Raw genomic sequence first — 22,657 nt, 5'->3', positions numbered from 1 at the left:
AATCAGCGTATCACTCTCAAGAAAGTTCACAAAAAGATAGTTTAGTTCATACACTCTAAATCAAGCACAAGATCAAGTTGTTCAAAATAAAGGATGCCTGTGTCTATGAAGAAGAGAGAGAAGACCATGCATACGTTAGAATCTCGAAGATGAAGAAGGCAATGAAGATTGAGAGCTTGAATATATTGAATATTGTAAGAGATCATGCATGTAGGAGGATGTAGGTCTAAAGGGAGTGGATGCCATGTGGCTTTGAGGGTAGACATTAAAATACTCTCTTGCAATTGAAATAAGTGTGTGAGATATGTATGCCAATAACCATCACACAAGATAGGACTTGGAAGTCTTTACAGACATCCTATGCTCTCTTGCATGAAGAAGACTTGGAGTGCTTAAAAATTGAAGTATGAACTTGCTACATATTGGAATTAAGTTGAGAATAAGTTACAAAGGTAAAGTATACTTTAGAAAGGGTTTTATGGGCTAAGCTAGAGTGGATTGAAGACAGAGAATTAGTGCAAATTGCACTATTTTGCTAGCTATTCTAGAATGTTAATCAAGGTCTTCTTGTGGAGGGCACAACAAAGAGAAAAACATTGGGAGTATATAGGGCATGCTCAACTTGCATCAAGGCAAAACTAAAAGAGATGGCCTAGGGCTGAACATGGGTTGATTTTGGACTGATGTATGCTTGATGCAAACATGGCATTGATGTATGCTTGATGCAAAAATGGCATTCAGGTAGCCCACTATTTTCATAAAGTTTTGCTTTAAATCTATGTACTTGGTAGTCCCAAAACAAGAGATATAGTGGACTATATTGAATTTTTAAAAGAATCATTGCTATCATGGGTTGGAAGGCTAATGTTTAGGGCTAAAAGAGAGGTATTTTGGTAACCCATAACAAGGATTACAATGTCTACATAAACTGAATAAGTTCTAGAATATTCATATGTATGTATGGGGCTAATGTATATGTTGTATGCAATCTGGACACAAGCTTATATGAAATATTCATAAGCTACAGTTAATGTTGAAGTATATTTGTTTCCTATAATTGCACTTTCTTTTCATCATCTTCTTATTCAAAAATTAATATCTCTATGGTATGAGCTTTTCTTTCATGATAACCAATGTCTTTTGGTTATACACACCAAGACTCTCGAGAGTGCAGCAAACTACACTCTCATCAATGCATATATCCACCTTATAAGTTTTTGGAGAATTGCCGCTCTATCCTTTGTGTCTTATTTTTGAATCTAGGACCTAACTTTGCATTATACTTGTCAAAGGAAGAAGCATCGGACATCTTTGAAAGTGTGGAAATTTGTATCCTCATATTCTGAGATTCTGCAATGCACATAGAGCTAATAAGTGAGGGATCAATTATCACTGATGTGTTATACTACTAGTCACATCAAATGATCATAATAGTACAAAATAGATGAATGAGCAATAAAATTAACCATGGAACAATCAATTGTTTATACTTCAACAAAAAATATACAAAGTTAAGTGCAATTAAAAATCAAAACACATGCAATCACATATAAATGCTATCACTTCATCATTTCAACAACTATACACATACTACTTATTTTTGCATTTAAGTGAAAATTTATAATCAATAAATATTTTGTAAATATAAGGTGATTTGATTTCTAATCTTTTGTATAATGTTAATGAATACCTAATGCATGTGACATGAAAGGATTGTGAAATACACAAGTAAATATAGAAGAATAATCAGGAGATCGATGGCTTTTAACTCTTGCACTAACATGTGTATGTATTATGTAGACATTTTTATAAATATTATATTTATATGCATATAAGATTTGAACATAATGTAATATAAGACCTAGAAATTTACACATATAATGATGAAATTAAATGCAACTTGTAAGCAACAACAAAGACATTAAAGTACACACTTAAACTAATAATTAATAGAAACTAATGAACTAAAATTTCCTAGCCAAGGACGATATAGTCCAATTAGCATCAAGCAACCACCAAATCGTAAAGTAACATTTCCCACACTAAGATATTAGTCCATTGTGTTGGAACAAAAGAGATCTTGTCTATCACATGCTTTGGTTATTTTTGTATAAGTGTCTCTATACAAAGAATGAAAAATGCCTCATTGAATGATTCTCGAAACCATCCATTGAGGATCAATGCATAGGTTACTCTTGAGGTTTTGTCTTGTAAGACATTTCTTCACCCAAAAATGATACACTCCCCAAGAGATTTGATTAGAAGCTAAAATAGTAACAAATACAATTAGGATCCTCCATTTATAGAGGACATTTTCCATGTCCAAATGGACTACCGAGGTATATAAAAGGCACAAAGAGTTGATTAACATTGCGACTTCCACCTGGTTAAGGTCAATTTGAACATTATTCACATAAAATCCCAAAGTTCATGACATATTCTTATCTCCATATCACAAAAACGTAATCATATCTTCACGATCCACGACATGAAAATTGACACACCATTATAAAATGCTTAAGATTCTTTATATCATGCAAGAAAAGAAACTTACTAATTGCAATGTTATGTAAAAATAATATTGAAAATAGATAAGAGGGAAGAGAGGTCAAGAAACTAAGAGCACACATAAAAAAGCAATGGAGACTTGAGCACATAGAGAGAGGGGGACTAAAATCTTCTTCTTTTTCTTTCTTCTTCTTCCACACAAAAGAACTAAGTCTACAACATGATAAAAAACTAATATGAAAGTACCAAAATGTATGCATACATGGTCACTAAGTGGAAACCTGTTTGAGGAAAGAAGAGGTGGCACAATGAATGCGCCACAACAAAGGATGGACTAGGTGGGTGTAGTCCAAATGTATACTCACGAGCATATCCTCATATTGGTCATCTAACATGCCAGTGAGTAATATCCTACCACGTCACCAAGAGCCATAGTGGATTAGCTCGTGTAGAACTCAACATCTCAACACCCCCTCCAACTTAGAGTTGAGATATCGAGCTCCACTCGTGATATGCCAGGGTGACCGTTGTGCATTTATGTCACCGACTTGTCAGTTTGCAGATGCGGTTGGTACACCGTCCATGAATAATAGCTACATGACAGCTATCCTTATCTACTCTAGTTCGTGGCTCAGTTAGTATGGAGCCTTAGTTATTTGAGTTTGGTTTGAGACCCATATATAGGGTTCTTCTATTTCTTTGTACTTGACTTCTTTTTGGCTTACACAACTAAGAAGAGGAAAACTGTTTTCAGCCTCCACCTCTATGTGTATTCCCCCATCGTGCAAGCAAGAAAGCTTCAAGTGAGACTCCTTCCTTCTCTCCCACAATCTTGACATGGTATCAGAGCCTTGTTCGTGGTAAGGAGCTCAAGAAAGCAAGCCAAGTTCGCGGTGTTCTGGTAAGAGGAGCAATGTTGCTTTCATTTTCTATTTTGGGAGCAGATCTCTGTAGGTAGCACAACCGGAAATTGCAAGAGTGCATTGTCTTAGGTTGAGATGCCCTTCGCGGTGAAGCAACAGGGTAGTATATGCTGCGGGAAAAGGGCTTTAGCCCTTGGTGACCCTGTTTTTTTGATTTGAGGCCATTTCGGGGCCTGTTTTAGAGGTGGAATTTTTCTGCACACACTCAGGAAAAGGCCTTGTTTTATGCTGTGCGACCACTGTTCTATAGGTCGGTGAAAAGTTACCACAGAAATTGCATTGTATGCTTGTGTGCAGAGACATTGGGAGTTACAGAATCATCCTTGTTTCCTGTTTATGCAAAATCGTCACTAGAAAGTGACTGTGTGGTCAAATACCACTTTCGCCAGTTTTGCAGATTTGCCCTTGTGAGGGTGAAGCTGTGTTTTTTGCAATGACAGAATTTTTTGCAGTATTCTATAATGGCGTCTGATTCTCTTTCACAGATTGTAACTGAAAAGCTTGACAAGAACAACTTCCAAGCATGAAAGTTTAGAATGACGAATTTCCTTATGGAAAAAAGATATTGGGAATTTGTTGCAGGAAATGAAGAAGAACTAGTTCTTCTTGATGTTCCCAATCAACAACAAATGCAGGCATTCAAAGCATGGCATGAGAGGGCTAGGAAAGTTATGTACTGGCTGTCTATCAGTATTTCAGACTCTATGATTGTGCATATTCAGGATGCAAGTACTCCAAAGGAGGCATGGGATACTTTGTCAAAAATGTATAGCACGAATACGCAAGCCAAGAAAATGCAGCTCAAGCAAGAGTTGCATAATGTGCAAAGATATGAGCATCAATGACTATCACATGAAGGTGAAGAAGATTGCAGATGCACTTGCTTCCATTGGGTCACCAGTGGAAGATGATGATTTAGTTTCTGTGACCTTGAATGGTCTAGGAAAGGATTATGCACAGTTTCGGACATCCATTTCAGTTCGTGAAAGATTTCCTAATTTTGAGGAGTTGATTGCTCTTCTAATTTCTAAGGAGCAAAGAAATGGTGGTGCATCTTCTTCAGGAGGAACTTCAAAAGAAACTGTCTTCTACTCAAATGCTGGAAGAGGTAGAGGCAGAGGTAGAGGAGGCCGATTTGTAGGCCGTGGTAGAAATCAGAATATGCAGCAGACTCAAGAAAACCAGTCCTATGGAGGAGGATGTGGTAACTCTAGAGGCAGGGGGAGCCAAAGAGGTCGTGGTGGATGGCAAAGAGGCCAAAATGCAAACAACAATGTTAAATGCTACTACTGTGGTAAAATGGGTCATATGGTTAAAGATTGCTATAAAAAGCAGAATGACATCATGAATGGAAAATTGCAATAAGGAAATTATGCATCTTCTAGTAGACAGGGTGATGACAGAAATGAGCATTTGTTTATGGTGCAGCACATGAACAATTCTGTGACAAGTGCAGAAGAAAGCAACGAAGTGTGGTATGTTGACTCAGGTGCATCAAACCACATGACAGGTCATGCAAAATGGATGGAGGATGGAAGGAAAATGGAAAAACCAGGATTTGTGGAGACTGGTGATGATACTGCACATCCTATTGTGCAGATTGGAAAAATTCCTTTGTTTATGCAGGATGGGAAAAAGAAATACATGTCAGATGTATTTCATGTCCCGAATATCACCAAGAATCTGGTTTCTGTTGGTCAAATGGTTGAGCAGGGCTTGCAGGTCAGATTTAATCATCATGGATGCTTTGTTGAGGATATGAAAAATAAAGGTCGCTTGATAGCAAAAGGAAAGAAGAAGGGCAGAATGTTTACATTGGATGCACACATGCCTGAATTGAGTGCAGCAATGTTTGCATATGGGACCGGTGTAGTTGCAGATATTGATATCTGGCATAAACGCATTGGTCATGTTAATGTACATCAACTTAAATCAATGCAGGCCCAAAATATTGTTGCCGGATTTCCTAAATTCAAGGTTGCATAAATGCATAAGGTATGTGAAGCCTGTCATTTTGAAAAACAGGCAAGGAAACCATTTCCTAGACATGTTCACGAGAGTAAGAAGCCATTGGAATTAATCTACTCTGATGTGTGGACTACTAAAGCTGCATCTCTTGGAGGCTGTTATTATTTTGTCACTTTTATTGATGACTATAGCATAAAAGTTTGGGTGTATTTTATGAAAAAGAAAAGTGAAGTTTTTGGGCATTTCAAAACTCTTAAAGCTATGGTTGAAAAAGAAACAGGCCTGCAGATAAAATGCCTAAGGTCAGATGGAGGGGGAGAGTACCTCTCAAATGAGTTTGCAAGGTTCGTGCAGGAGCATGGCATAAAGCAGCAATATTCATGCAGTCATACCCCACAACAAAATGGAATTGCAAAAAGAAAAAACAGGCATATTGGAGAGGTATCTCGTGTCATACTCAACAAAAAAGACTTGCCAGATTTTTATTGGGCTGAGGCAGTTGCTATAGCAGTCTACATAATGAACAGGACTCCCACTGCAGCAATACATGGCATGACTCCAGAGGAGAGGTATATTGGTAGGAAACCAGATATTTCTCATTTGAAAATTTTTGGATGCATTGCCTATGTTCATGTGCCAGATGAGTTGAGATCCAAGTTGGATCCAAAAGATGAGAAGTGCATCTTTATTGGTTATTCTTTGCAGCAAAAAGGGTATAAATGCTATAACCCTTCTACTCGTAAGTTTACAGTAAGCAGAGATGTTGTTTTTGATGAGATGAGTAGCTGGTATAAACTAGTAAATGTGATTGATAATGTAGATGCACAAAATGGTAATGTTGCACAGAATTCTCAGCAGCAGTCACAAGATATTAGTGGACCTAGAGCATCCTCTAGCAGTGGTTCACATTCTTTGCCATGGACATGTAGATTGAGATCGGGAGAATCTTCTCAAGGTTGTGCAAATAGTGGTATGCAGGTATCACGAAAAGGAAAAGAGAAAGTAGATCAGCCCATGTTTGATGTGAATGCAGGTCACTCTTATGTGGATGGTGAATCCAGTGGCTCAGAATAGAGCATTGATGATGAGTTGGGTGTTCCTTCTATTGTTACACCTGGAGTAAGGAAGACCAGGGATGTTTTGAGAGCATCTGGGAGTGAACCTACTTTGCGTAGGTCTACCAGAGCTACGTATCCTGTGGATAGGCTGAAATATGATGGATTTACAACCATTCACTACGCATATATGGTCAAAGTGATACAGGAACCAGAACCCACTTTCTTTGAGCAAGCCATGGGAAAAGAAAAATGGGAGAAAGCCATGGATGAAGAAATGGATATCTTGGAAGCAAATGCTACATGGGAATTGGTATCTTTGCCTAAAGATAAGAATGCAATTGGTTGTAAGTGGGTTTATAAGGTGAAACACAATGCAGATGGTTTTGTGAATAGATACAAGGCAAGATTAGTAGTCAAGGGGTATGCACAAACATATGGCATTGATTATGAAGAAACATTCAGTCCGGTTGCAAGGATGGCAACCGTAAGAGCAGTCATTGCTATGGCTGCATCAAAGGAATGGTCTTTACATTAGATGGATGTAAAGAATGCATTATTGCATGGTGATTTGCAAGAAGAGGTCTATATGGAGCAGCCACCAGGTTATGTGCATGATGTTCATCCTGAGTTTGTTTGCAGGTTGAAGAAAGCCTTGTATGGCTTGAAGCAAGCACCTAGAGCATGGTCTGACAAGATAGGACAGTATCTTGTCACTATTGGCTTTCAGATTTCCAAGGCAGATTTCTCACTTTATGTGAGAAAAACAGAGAAAGGTATTATGCTACTTGTCATTTATGTTGATGATTTGATTATGACAGGTGACAGTGATGAAGATATCCTTCATGTGAAAATGCTATTGAAGCAGAAGTTTGAGATGAAGGATTTGGGAGAGCTGCGTTATTTCTTGGGCATTGAGGTGATTAGATCACCAAGTGGGATATAGCTCTTTCAGAGGTAGTATGGATTGGACATGCTGTCCAAATATGGGATGATAGGCTGTAAGCCTATTTCAATTCCTTTGGAGCAGAATGTGAAGCTGAGCGCAGATGCAAGTGAGCTTCTGGAAGACCCTACTATGTACAGACGCATAGTAGAAAGTTTGATTTATATGACTATTACCAGGCCAGATTTGAGCTATGCTGTTGGATTGGTAAGTCAGTTTATGCAGGCTCCAAGGAAATCGCATTTGGATGCGGCTAGACGCATACTCAGGTATGTGAAGTCCACATTGCAGTATGGACTATTTTATGAGACTGGGGTTCAGATACAGTTGCATAGATACACTGATGCTGATTGGGCTGGTAGTATTTCTGATAGACGATCTACTAGTGGGTATGTGTTCTCTTTTGGGAGTGCTGCAGTCACTTGGAGCAGCAAGAAACAGCCTACAGTTGCCTTGTCGAGCACAGAGGCTGAGTACAGGGTGTAGCAATGGCTGCATGTGAGGTAGCTTGGTTGCATAAGCTACTTTATGGTATGCATCAGTCTACAGATGGGCCAGTTGTCATTTATTGTGACAACATGAGTAGTATACACTTGGCAAATAACCCAGTCTATCATGCTAGGACAAAGCACATTGAGGTGCATTATCACTATGTGCGGGAGAGGGTTTTACTAGGTCTTATTGATCTAGTTTATGTCAGCACAGAGGATCAGGTAGCTGACATATTTATGAAGGCATTGGGTGCAGAGAAGCTGCGCAAGTTCAGAGACCTGCTTGGTGTGCAGGAATTGAGTTTGATCTCGAGGGGGAGTGTTGAGATATCGAGCTCCACTCGTGATATGCCAGGGTGACCGTTGTGCATTTATGTCACTGACTTGTCAGTTTGTAGATGCGGTTGGTACACCGCCCATGAATAATAGCTACATGGCAGCTATCCTTATCTACTCTAGTTCGTGGCTCAGTTAGTATGCCACCTTAGTTAGTTGAGTTTGGTTTGAGAGCCATATATAGGGTTCTTCTATTTCTTTGTACTTGACTTCTTTTTGGCTTACACAACTAAGAAGAGGAAAACTGTTTTCAGCCTCCACTTCTGTGTGTATTCCCCCATTGTGCAAGCAAGAAAGCTTCAAGTGAGACTCTTTCCTTCTCTCCCACAATCTTGACACTTAGCATTAGCTCGTGAACTCCATGCATATTATATTGGGTTCCTAGCATTAGCTCGTGAATGAAATGGTAATTGACCTCTATGTATTTGGTCCGCTCATGATACACTGGGTTCGTATAGTAGCTAATTGAATGCTACAAAGGTTATCAAAGTAAATGATAACCTTTTTGTCCATATGTATTCCCAAATCACCAAATAGATTGCGTAACCAAGCTATCTCACATGCATCAACCTCCGTACTCTACCTCTATACCAGATAAGGCAATTATCGGCTATTTCTTGCTGCTCCAAGTAATAACAACGCTACCAAAGGAAAACATAGAACCATCAATAGACCTCCTGTCTGAAATACTACAAGCCCAATTTGCATTTGTGTAACCATGCAAGTCCAATTGTATGTCTACATCATAGAATAAGGTATAATCCAATGTGGAGTTGACATAGTACAATGTACACTACACTACATCAAAATGTGGCTTCCTTGGAAGCTGCATAAATTGACTTTCCAAAACAACTGTGTAGTTTAGGTCTTGCCTATAGTGATCGTTAAATAGATAGCTTCCCATAATCTTCAGATACATAGTGACATTCTCAATGAAGTCACCCTAATGTGTATTGAGATTAGCATTAACATCCAAAGGTATAGACCATACCATCCTTCTTCAACATATCCAATGCATATTTCCTTTGTGACAACCATATACCCACTGGAGTCTTGATTATCTCTATGTCAAGAAAATAGTGCAACTCATCCAAATCCTTCATCTCAAATTTAGTCTTGAAGAGACCCTTCACATACTCAATCTCCATCTCGCTATTATTCGCAATGATCAAATCATCCAAATATATAATAATGACCACAATACATGCATCACTCTCACATACATAGAATGAGTGATCAGCTTATGCTTTGTGAAATTCAATGCTGACAAGGTATTTTGAAATCTTGGCATGCCATGCCTTTGGTGCTTGCTTTAGCCCATATAAGGATTTATGAAGCATACATACATAATCTGGATGACTCTCATCCACATAACCATGTTGTTGCTCCACATAAACTTCTTGTCCCCCCATAAAAATGCATTCTTCACATCCGTTTGATGCGCGATCCAACCTTTAGATGTAGCCATTGCTATGACATTTCTTATAGTGGCCATTTTAGCCACTAGAGCAAAAGTCTCTTCATAATTTATACCATGAGTCTCCACATACCCTTTGGTAACCAGTCATGTCTTATAGCACTAAATAGATCCATTAACCTTGTAAACCCATTTGTAGCCAATAGCTTTATTGCCTTTAGATAAAGGCACAAACTCCCATGTGCCATTCTCCTTAAGTGCAACATTTTCTTCATCCATACCACAATCCCAATACTCATTATCCATTGTATCCTCAAAACAAGTGGGTTCCATATTCTACACAATCTTAGCCATGTATGCATATAGTGTTGAGCTACATAGCTATCATATGTCAATCGTTGACTTGGATTTGTTACTCTACTTGACTGGCGTGGACGTGGATCACTACCAGGTACTTTGGCATCCTCTTGTGCCTTCTTCTACACACTAAGTGTTTTAATAGATGGAATCTCAAACTCCTCATCAAAGATCTAGTCAGAGTCATTTGAATCAACATCAACATGAGAGAAATTTGATGATACATCTGTTATAATAGGTGAGTCTCCAAGATTTACTTGGTGGAGTAACATGTGACCTCAATCTACCACTCAAAGGTCTATTAACAAAATCATGACTTGGAGACTCTTGAGGTCCACTTAATGTCTCTGACTACTGACTTGTTTTCTACATAGTCTCACTCTCATGCTCATCAGTTCCAATTGTATTCTGTACATTACTATACCAGTTAGTCATTTAATTAAAAAAAACATCTCTACTAACTTCGAGCTCACGTGTAACAAGGTTATAACATCTATATCTTTTTTGTTTAAGAGAATATCCCATAAATATACATTTTTCTGCTTTAGGATCCAATTTATTGTACAACTCATCAAGGATATGCACATAATCTATACATTCAAATGCTTTTATATGGGGCAGATTTGGCTTTACATATAAATTCTCTTTGGCTATCATACCATGTATAGTACCAATGGGTGTCTTGTTCATTATGTATATAGTAATAGCAAAAGCTTCAACCCAATAGTAATGAAGAAAGTTTCTGTTTGACATCAATACACAAGCCACTTCTGTAATATATCTATTTTTTCAGTTAGCAACTCCATGTTGTTACGGAGCATATTTATATGTATATTGCCTTTGTATACCTTTTTTCTACCAAAAATTAGAAAACTCATTAGAAAGATATTCTTCCCCTCCATCAGACCTTAGGTGTTTAATATGTAACTCTTTCTCCTTCTCAACCAAAGCCTTAAAGCTTTAAAAGTGAGACAATATCTTTATTTTCTCATGCATAAAGCAAACCCATACTTTGTGAGTATGATCATTAATGAAAGAAGCATAATACTTTCAACCACTTAAAGTTGCAATCTTTGTATGTCTTCATACATTAGAATGTATCAATTCAAGTGGTTTCTTGCATACATGATTTTCCAGTGGAAATGCATGCCTTTCTTGGTCTTCAAATTGACATGCTTAACATACTTTATACATCCCATGAACTCTAAACTTCAGCAAACCATCCACAATCTATTTTGATTGCATATCTTTCAGCCACTACACATTCACACATGACCAATTCTCTTATGCCAAATTTTAATATCAGCTACAACGCCTAAACCTTATGCAAACATGACAACATCCATTTTAGGCAGACTTACATCACGTGTAAAGAATCTACTAGCACATTTCCCTTTTGCAATAAACTTGCAATCATTTTTAGGATCTTTTACATAACAACCATTAGATGTAAATCAAACCTATAATCTCTATTCTACTATTTGACCAATAGAAATCAAAATTTTTATAATATAAAGTATATGTAGCACATAAGCCAAGTACTTAGTTTTACCATTTTACATACTCAAAGGAATATTTTCAACATGAGTAATGGAGTGAATTGTATCATCCCTTGTCTCCACATAGCCTGGAGACTCGAGATTATGCATCTCTTTAAACCAATCTTCGTGAGAGGGTGAGAGTGCACAATGGATAGAGAAAAGCGAACAAGGAGAGAAGGAGACAAAGAAAGAATGCATCAGAGAGAAGAAACAATGTGACTACAATGGCTGAAGGTACAAGGCTGCAATAGTCAACCCCAACATGCATCTCTTTACCCCAACACACAACTCTTTACGTTAGTGTGGATGCCAGATGGTAGTAGGGGGTGGGAGAATGAGAAGGGTTGGCTGATCACAAATGATCAATGGTAGATAATGGATAATGAAAGTGGGAGGACAGACTGCCTATATGTAAATGAAAAAGAGAAAAAATCCTAAATGTGGTCAAACCCCTAAAGAATAGTCAAAAGTGCATGAAAAAAATGCACTAATCTGCTCTCCATCTAAACTGTCTAAAATACAAAAAATGATAGACAAAGACAATCTTAGAGCTCCTAATATCCTCATCTAACTTCGACTAAGGCTCATAGATATGAGATGACCAGTACAAAAAAAAGGTCATATTGCAAAAAAAGATTACCTAATTTGAAGCGCAATTGAGAAAGGATGCTATCTACCTGTAAACAAGCTGCCCAAGAGAGAATAGTGTTGCCTAGCAGCAGAAAGGAGGTTGCCCAATAGCAAAACGTAGATTCAAGGGAGGTTGCTTGTAGAAAATACAAGCAATGCATGTCCTATTCTTACAACAAGTGTGCTGAGGATTGCATGCATAAAAGATATTTCACAATACTCTTGATTTTTAAGCCATAATCATTAATAAATAGGTTTTCTCTTTTCACTTGGTTCCAACTCTGAGTTGAGCTACAATTTTTTGGCCTTTGTGTTTACTTCAAATAAACTTGCCAGATTCTTCTATATAATAGTGGAAGTATCAGATATCTGGAAATAGCCCATCATGCTATATGTGATATTGACAAACAACTAATACGTGACTTTACTCTGTGTCTACTTCTAATGTTTTCTAACATTTATATGTTCTCTAGTAATACTTTGTGCAGAAACTTTGGGTGTACTATTGCCATGTCTCCTTCAATGTGATTCCAAACACCTTTTCCCTTTAAGAAATTTGTCATCTTGAACTTCCATGTATTATAATTTTTCCGATGAAGCTTCTCACTAATAAGATGGTTCAAGTTATCAGGCATTTTGACAAAATAGACAACCTTGCAGCAAAAAACTGCAATCTGCAAGCAAGATGATACTAGGTGTACCACAACTAAACATGCAACCGTTTTCATTGATTGCATAACAGTAACCACAATCTGCCGTTTGTATACATATACCTTCTCTGTCTGCAACCCCAATAAACACTTGAAATCTTAAGGATTTGAAATTTGTAACCTATGCACCTGTAAGTGGCCAATACAGCCAAAATTGCAATATACCCAAAAATGACTATCGAGACAACTTGCAAGTCTAGAATAGAGGCAAAAATAACCTCATATGCCAAAAATCACAATAGAAAATCTATAAAGGACCTATATGCAATATATACATTCTTCTTCCTACTCACAAGGTTCACTACAATTGAATACTGTAGCCCTGCTACCCTTAGGAGCTTCTAGTAGCTATAATCCAAGGCAAATTGAGTAAGGTGAAAGAGCTTCCTACCTATTGCTTGCTTGCTTACTTTCGTGCTCCAACACTTTCACCTTGGCCTTCAATCAAGCTCCGTGCAACCATGGGTTTAGCTCTCATATCATGATGAGTACCATGAAAATAGACAAGAGGAAAGAAAGGTGAAGAAACCAAGAGCACACACATAAAAGCAATGGGGATGAGCACATAAAAAGATAGAGGTGAAATCTTCTTCTTTTTCTTTCTTCTTCTTCCACACAAAAGAACTAAGTCTACAACATAATAAAAGACTAAGATGAAAGTATCATAATGTAAGTACATGCGATCACTAAGTTTAAATCTCCCAAGGAAAGAAGAGATAGCACAATCAATGTATCATAACCAAGGATGGATTATGTGAGTGGTCTCGCTGTAGAATCACTTACATATCCTCATATTGATAACCTAACATGCTAATGAATTATATCCTGCTACATCGCCAAGGCACATAGTGGATGTCAACTCATGTAGAGCTCGACATCTGAACAAATATATAATCTACTATCCAATCATCTTTCCCAATAATTTTTAGTACATATAGTAAAGGAAGGTAGGCAAATAAGAAGCCTAAACTTAAAAAACTTTAGCACATAAAGAGTAAAGCTACGTAACAAGAAAACTTTAGCACATAAAGAGTAAAGCTACAAAACAAGAAAATGTTAGCACATGCGAAAGGAAGTTTAATTCTTAAGCTGAATACATGCTTAAAGAAGTGCTTGTGAGTAAATATCATACACTATGTGGATATTAATGCATGGAAGTATTCATATGTTCTTAAGACTACATGTCATATTCCATGGACAAATACCTCCAGTATCTTGGTGTTTAAAGTTATAAAATTATTCAATATATGGAAACTATAAGATGTGCAACATGTAGCTTTTCACATACAAATAGGATATTACCTCCAATTATTTGACTTCAAGGCTACCCAATCAAAGATAATGACATTTTTAAGCGTGGATCTTTTTCTTATACAAGCAACTAAAATACCCATGCATATTGAGAAAGAACCACGTAGGCTATGCTTGAAGATGCTAGTGGCACAATTACTCATCGCATTTAGAACCCCATTAGAAAATTGTAGTATAGGTAGCCACAATAAAAAAGGCTTCAAAGCTCAAAGAGGTTATCGTCAATATTAGCATCAATCTTTTTCAACTAGTCAAGGCTACTCATTCGCTATTATGAACCTTAGGGCATGAAGCATGAGAAGTAAGATGCACTATAAGGGGGAAAAACCTTTTGAGATTCGATGGATCATTTGTGTATACCTAAAGTTGCAAAGTGAAACATAGGTAATTTATCCCATGCAAAAGGCAATAAGAAATGACAATCAATGTAACCAATAGATGCAATTGAAAAAAGAGTATAGCAAGTACCACAAGAAGTAATGTTGCCACTATATTTTCAAACTCCAAGTTAGCAAGCAAAGGTAGAGATGGAAATAGTTTAGGTGGTAAACAAGGCATGGGAGTGGTGTGAATATTGCCCAAAAGCAAGGGTGGGTTTGATGATAACAACTATGTGCCTATGGTAACAAGCTGTGACATAATAACAACAATGGAAAGAGTTTAGATGGTAAACAAGGCATGGGAGAGGGGTAAATATTGCCCAAAAGCAAGGATGGGTTTGATGATAACAACAATGTGCCTGTGTCAACAATTACCTGTGCCATAATAATATAAGTAATTGATCTTCACAACACTTTCATGGCCACCATAGAAAAGCATAAGAAATTGTAGTACTAGATTAGCCAACATCAAAATTTGATGAAGGGTGATGTATTTTGAGTGGAAAGCATGATGAAATGGACCAATTCAATTGCACTACATATAGACAATTGAAAAAGGGGTCTAATGGCCCATCTATATATATCTACGTCTATAATTCTACAATGTACATTATTTAAAGGTTTTGTAAGAGGTGCCACATGTCTACCTCCTACACCTCTCACAAAAACTTATTGATGTGCCTTGTGACAACTACTTGGCAAAACCCTTGTCCCCCCAAAGAAAAAAAAACTCTCCCTTCTCCATCATCTCTCCCTCTCTCAACCATGCAAAGAGCCTCTCTCTCTCTCTCTCTCTCTCCCTCTCTCTCCACCCCTAAAACCGACCCCCAATAGGCTAGGCATGGGTAGGCACAAGGCATACAAATAGGAGGTGGGAGGTGTACATGTGAGAGGTGGGTAAGTGACTCATGAGAGGCATACACGTAGAGCGCCCAATCACACTTATTATGTGTGGAGTTCATCACATTTGAATGGATAGTTATGGGCGTATAAGATGAAGATGTAAATCTTCATGTTTTGATGTTATGTATGACAATTTATAGGGTTAAAATAAGATACTTACGTGTGAAGCGTCTTGCCGCATGGAGCATGTCTTGAGACACGAAGTGCCCAAACTGTAACTGTTAGTAGTGACATTGGTGCAAAGCACCGACCTGCTGACGCCATGCTTTGCGGGGCATGGCCTATGCACGAAGCGCCAGTAATTACTAATAGGGAATTATTTCATGTAGGATAGCATTTTGAAAGACGCCTGGCAAGGAATCGCAGAAGCATAGCAAGGCAGTGTTGAAGCACCAGTTGATTCAAAATCGAGCATGTGACCGATACAAGACAGATCCTACGCAGGAGCGATCGATGAAACCCTAACAAACCAGTAAAGATCAGGGAGTCTCAGGGTAAACGACTCACCGTGCAGAGCAAAGGCTAATCGAGAGCGTGGACCGAGTCCGGACCACTTCCATGAGGCGTGATTCTTTAGAAGACATGCAAAAGCACAAAATCAGATGTATCTGATCTATGGCTAACAAAATCAGATGTGTCTAGTTTGTGGCCTGCTGGTTATGCAAAGGATGGCGCTTTTCATTATTCGTTGTGGATACGTCAATTAAATGTTGCCAGTCAGGCATCCCGCGAAGGGCCTCAGCTAGCCTTTGATCACAGTAAATAATAGACTGTTTAGAAAATATAGAATGGTTACAGATAACTCACTTGAACTGCTTTACTGCCCAATAAGACCTAGTTAGAGATCTAATTGCTTCAATAATGGGCACTCAAGCTGAGAGAGAGAGAGAGAGAGAGAGAGAGAGAGAGAGCATGTGCCTTAGCTGACTGCTGGCCTTTTGTCATGGAAAGAGGCCAGTTGGTGCTCCAGCTGTGCGTTCTTGCCTCTCATCAGGCGAAGCTCCTCGCTCACCCCCAGTATCCTCACCTGCAGCTCTGTGATCTGGTTCAGCAGCTTGTGCTCCTCCATCAATTTGGGGCTGCTCGCTGCGAGGAAGCCTGGGTCGATGCCGTTGATGATGCCCAATATCTGGTTCCTTTGATTAGATATGCTGTTGAGAATCTCTTGAAGTGCCACCAACGGCGATGGTGGGGGTGGTGGCGGTGGCGACGGCGACGATGCGCTGCACGATGTCAATAGCACCGCATCATGCTTCTTTGAAATCACCATCCTTAAGCCTTTGTTGGTGGTGGTGGTGCTGTTGGTGGTGGTGGTGTTCTTGTTGATGCTGCTGCTGCTGCTGCTGAAATCAGCCATGGGCGACATCGCAACCGCTCCTCGGCAGTGCCTTGTATGCGCCGTTTGGTATCTGTTTTGGGTCTCTCTGATCACTCTACATGCCACCAGCTGCTCATCTCACCTGACATGGAAGGTGCAGATTATAATTTCACATCCACAAGGTAAAAGATGCAGTAATGGAAGAGCGCTAGACAACCCAAAACACAGAAGGTTAAAGCCCCCAACTACACAGAATGATGGAAACCTCTAAAAAGAAACACAGGAGATTATGGTCTTTCGACTCAAGCCACAGGTAATGTGCTTTTCCCTATAAAGCAACGATGGAGCGCGCCTTCAGCCTGCTGCACTTCTCTTTTGTGGCTTTCTTGGCAGTAGGCTAGGTGGTAATGATGATGTCTCGTAAAGCCAACAAGGGGAAGAAAAGAAGCAATTGTGCTCTGAAAAATCGCTTGCCAATCAGCACAATCAAGATTTTGTGGAGTGCAAGGGAAAACTACGCGCGCCTTGTGTGGGGCAGCCAGGTTGTAACAGGACATGTCTGATCGGACAGTAAAAGGAGCTTATAATGCTTATTATGCGAAAACGTGAGCTGCAGAAATGCTAAAGCTATGTGGAAATGATGAAGATCAGGCCGCTTACCTCTCCGCGCTATGCCATTGAGAAATATGTCATCAGCCAGAGATTAAAATTTACAAGATGATCGGTCTGAGCTTACCTCTGAGAGAGAGAGAGAGAGAGAGAGAGAGAGAGAGAGAATACATTGTATGTGAACCTGCCTTCGCAGTAGCGTCGAAGAAACCCACAATCTATAATAGCAAAGAAGGTGACGCATGCATGAATGCATAGATTCGTCAAAGCATGCCTTTTTTGTTTTCTCCGGCTTGAGATCAAAGTAAGCGATCTTTTCTCTCCGGCTTCAATTAAAGTACCACCATACCATTTGATTTGTTTTGAGTGGACGTTCCCTTAAAGGCATGTCACACCAGCACCAACTAGGGCCAAGAGTGCTAAACGCAGCCTAGGCTATGGCTAGGGCCACAAAGATGTCAACCAAATGAATTGGTTTGCTTGAAGATGACCCCCATCATAATTGCAAGGAAAAAGCAAATCATTATTCCTCCTCTAGCCCCACTTGCACATCTAGAGTGAGTGGGGTTCACGGGAGCCCACTGCGACAAGGCTCTTACGCAATTACATGATATTTTACAACATTATCCAGGTGTTGCTTGGGAGAGTGGGAAAGAGCCACCCTTGCATTGTGCATGTGCTGTGCAAATAACATAAGTTGCAAGTTGAATGAAGAACGAAGCTTAAGCTCATTGGGACCCTAGTAAAACTTGAGCGCACAACATCACAACTACGAGCCTAAGTTTTAACAACTAAGCCATCACATTCAAAACATTGTTGTTACATGTTTGCTGAACATCCTAAGACCCTATCAACCTTCTAGCCAAATCCACCTTTGCAAGTTGTAGAACAAATTTTATATTATATCTACAAGAATGTGGAACCCGAGAGCCACCATGATCACATAACACGTTCAATCATTCACTTAGAGTCACGGACTACATGGTCTTAAAAAATTCCCTAATAAAATCATTGAGAGTCATAGTTGGATGATTGAATGGTCTTAAAAGTTTCACTTAATAGATGCAACTTGACCAAGAATTGGCCCAATTGCACTAAAAGTTCTTTTTGAAAGAGGATGTTACATAGACCACAAACAAAACCATGGGAACATAAGTGTATTTATGCATGCTATACTCATATGATTCAAGCCCCACGTCAACCTTAAGATTAACAATAAGGCTACCAATTTGGGAACAAGAATGCAAGAGCTTTCTCATCCTTGATGTGCATAAGGACTTTTAGTTTTAGCATCAACTGAAGTTGTTAATGGGCGAGTCGCATCATGATGTGAAAGGTAGCCTACTTTCAAATTTGGGTTCTAGTGGAGCTTCTTAATTCATCATAAGTAACATTGTTTCCCTAAGTACATGTACATCAAGAACTTTACAATAAAGTTTGTAAGGAATGACATACATATTGAGAGCTCCTTGACTTAAGCTCACTTTTGTTCTTGCTCTCCTTGACCAAAAACGTTTTATGAAATGATGAAAGGTATGTGAACTAAACCTTCTATTTTTTGTCAAAAGGAGGACATCAATGTTAAGATTGTTGAAGCCTCAAAACCACATTTATTACTCACACTGACTATGTTTCAAAACTTCCCTAAACCATAGACTTGTTATTAAATAACAAAATTAGCTCAAATAAAGCATTGTAGTTGATATATTTGTATATCTCCAATGGTGATGATGCCACGTAAGTATTTTCTTAGGTGAAATACATTAAATATTCCATTGATGATCTTAACTTACATTATCATTCTTGCAAAATACAATTTGATCTTAAAATAATCTTTTATAGAGTTGATGTCGCAAAGTAGTGTTTATAATTTTCGCCACTTGACACCATTAGGCTCTATCCACATTTACGAATTTTCAATTACAACTATGGCATTTATGTTGAAAAAGTTTCTATGTGCATCTCTTTCCTCACAGACGCATGTGTATGGTATCCAACAAGTTTGGAATTCTTCCTTGACTAATATAATGCACCATCCAACCCATTATGTGACACATCCTAAATAGCACCATCTCATAACATTGCCTTTTCAAAATTAAATACGCCAATTCCCACAAGCCTATACTTTTGTATGTGTGTATGGGCACATGTGTGAAGACCATTGTTATTATAAGGTAATAAAGCTCACAAGTTGTCCCTATAGAATAAATACAAAAAAACTTGATTAAATGATGAATCTCTCATTTTACTTCGAAACAAGCATAAAGAACAAAACTAAATTATATATGTCAAAATTCAAAAGAAATAAATATGCACCATTCACACAGAAAATAGAGAACTCTTACATTATTTCCATGCATTTATATTGGGGGTGGACCTTTGAATAACTTACATGAACCACTCGTAATCAATAGAAGGGCTATTTAGTTTGAAAATTTTGAATAAATTTAAAGCATCACATTCATAGAGTGACATTTCTATTGCAATTTGAGAAAAGACTCTAGTTTCTTATGGAAAAGGGGTCATTTTATTTTGTTATAACATTTATGTAAAGGAGTAGTTTTAATACACTTTGAACACGTGGTATAGACGGTTTCTTCTAGTTGCGCTCCTTGAGGGATTCATAAGATAAACTCTATATATATGTGCATATTCAATAGCAAAATTCAAGATATACTATCATTTACATAACTGGGGGTGATGTGTAAGTATCCTCACTTTAGAAAGAATGAAAATCATATGGCACTCATTGTTATTCATTGTTTATATACACTTGATTCTTTGTGGGGTAACTTTGGGTTGAGAATTAAAAATCCCGAGTGTTAAGACTCAAGGTATCATGAAGAAAGAAATAGCATGATTAATATATTAAAGTTTAGACATGTGCTCTCTTCAGGGTTTATATGTAACTATAGTTAAAAGACGCATATACAGTCCTAGTTGTAGATTTAGGGGATAAACCCATTCAAATCTATTTTACTCATCAATGAATCATAAGAAGTATAGATATATCAACCAATCAAAGGCATCCTGATAGGATGACAAACATTACTAGATTACTATACACATCTTATAATTTCATAGTGTTATGGGAGCACTAGACTATGCTCAAGAGACTACACTAGATGCAAGATTTTTTACAATAATTTTGATTACAAGTTAATCCCCACGTACAGGCACAAGGTACAATGATAACTTAACAAGATACAGAAAATCCCACAACCTGGGATCGTAGGTATAGAAAACATGACTTGATAGGATATGAAGGATCCCACAACCAGAGACCATAGGTATGGATACAAGATATCATAATTACAAGATCTCCCTCAATGAGAATGAACAAGATACAAGAAAATACTAGACAAGATCTTGTACTACGACATCACAAGGTGACAAGACAACAGGAGTATAATGAAAGATAAGACAACACTAGATACCATGACTAGACAAGAACTAGAATTGGAACTCGAAGTTACTTACTTGGAGGTCTTGACCTTGAGCTCCCAAGACTGGCATTGGCAGGACTGAGGAGTTATATGGCAAAGTAGCTCCTTTTATAGGTGTTGGAGGGTAGCTAAGGATATTCTATAACGTTCTGTTGAGAAGTAAGCATGGGAACTCTCCTTATATTGGAGAGGATAAGGGTAGCTAGGTATAAATGGACTAGAGGATAGGGAAACAAAGGGAAATCCTAACTCTAACTCCTCCAGAGGCTATATAAATAGCCTAAAGTACACACTCAATGATGAGGAGAGTGTACTAGTTGTACCTTGAACAACTGACTAAGCAAGATCTTATTTGTGTACTTGAGCTCTCTCTCTCTCCCTCTTGTGCACACTCTGTCATGATTCCAACTCTGATCTTCAACATGGTATCAGAGCCATCTCTGATCCCTCAACTTCCCTCAACCTTTCTGCACACCTAAGTGCACAAGAAGAAAGTGTGTCTTCTCATTTTCCCTCATTTCCACCATAGCCAGCTTGACCCACCTCTGTTGGAGGACCTGGGGAGAGCAGAGGAGAGCATTTCAGCTCTTGAATTCTTCTAGAGATATTCTCCTAAGCTCAAGGCGACTTGGCATGGCACATTAGAGGTTGACATAAGGTGTCATGGAGGGCAGCATTGCACAAATTGTGAAATGTGGCACAGATTTGCAGGCGGCTTGATACAAGCTGAAGCACGACCTGTAGAAGGCGTAATCATGGGGGTCACCATAGGGCTTTCAAAGCCCCCCCAATGGGCCATCTCCCTCTAAGAGGGTTTGAAGAAATTCCTTCTGTGTTGGTGGCTATGAGCCAAACCCTAACTATGGGTTTCTGGCAGCCATAGCCAGGGAGCTTCAAGCTCACTCATTTTCAACTTTTCTCAACCTGGGCATTATCAACAATGATTTTAACCACTGAAAAACACTTGTCAAGATTTGTTCCTACCTTGTGGAGCTTGAATGTAGAGTGCTTCTCAATCCATGGGTAATATTAAGCTTGTAATAGTAATTTGAAAAATCCTAATTGTGGGTTTCTGGCAGGCATAGCTAGGAGCTTCAAGCTCACTCATTTTCAACTTTTCTCAACCTATGCATTATCAACAATGATTTTAATCAATGAAAAACACTTGTCAAGATTTGTTCCTGCCCTATGGAGCTTAAATGCAGAGTGCTTCTCAATCCATGGGCAATATTAATCTTGTAAAGATCAACCTACATTATGAATACTAGAATGGATGTTGGTAAGAGTGCTTCTTAGAAACACTATTGATGCATTCAACTAATCATCCGTACTGTTTGCTGCTGGTAAATTAGAGATATGAATAGCATAGAGTTGATTGATAAGCCATGGGCCACCAAGAACTCCTCTAATAGGCCACATTATCATGAGGAGCTTGAAGTCTACTCAAAGCTCACCTAATTGTGTTGGGGGTAAAGGCGCCTCCACCTAGCCATCCGTCTATTACTACACTGACAGTCACCACCAACTGCACACTGCAAATGGTAAGCGCCCATCACCATCACTTTATTCTTTATTCTTTTAGTGACAGTTTGAATAAAGGAAGGCCCGGTCACACATTGTGACTGTTGGAGTTCCCATTTCTTGTCTCTCTCTTTCTTGCTCTTGCTCTCTCGCCATAGCTCTCGAGTGCAAGCTTCGATCCTTCTCACCTTTCAACTGGTATCAGAGCATGGCTTCCCGACTCTTGAGCTTGGCTCGTGACATTCTCATCTTCCCATTGACTCCCCACTTGCATTGGGTCTGCTTCC

At 38.6% G+C, this 22,657-nt stretch overlaps 1 protein-coding gene across 12 annotated transcripts in view; it reads right to left on the bottom strand.

Annotated features, from left to right (window-relative positions):
* Positions 1–1,043: 1,043 nt before the first annotated feature.
* The window catches only part of LOC148026158 (uncharacterized), a 46,009-nt gene continuing 24,395 nt past the window's right edge, over positions 1,044–22,657 (bottom strand). For 5 of the 12 annotated variants that reach the window (XM_087693432.1, XM_087693431.1, XM_087693433.1 and 2 more), the window contains one exon: positions 16,693–16,936. Coding sequence is in view for 7 of the 12 variants with exons in the window: in XM_087693431.1 (XP_087549557.1) it covers positions 16,905–16,936 (32 nt within the window). In the remaining 5 variants the exon portion in view is untranslated. Of the gene's footprint in view, positions 1,351–14,651; positions 17,594–19,125; positions 19,601–22,657 lie in introns of those variants that run through there. The other 7 variants (XM_087693425.1, XM_087693429.1, XM_087693427.1 and 4 more) reach the window with 7 other exon arrangements.

The sequence above is a fragment of the Lygodium microphyllum genome, chromosome 14, assembly GCF_053477565.2.
Source record: "Lygodium microphyllum isolate KBCC chromosome 14, Lygodium_microphyllum_v1.1.10, whole genome shotgun sequence".
NCBI lineage: Eukaryota > Viridiplantae > Streptophyta > Polypodiopsida > Schizaeales > Lygodiaceae > Lygodium > Lygodium microphyllum.
Note: the sequence above shows the minus strand (reverse complement) of the source record. Positions and strands in the feature narration are given on the sequence as shown.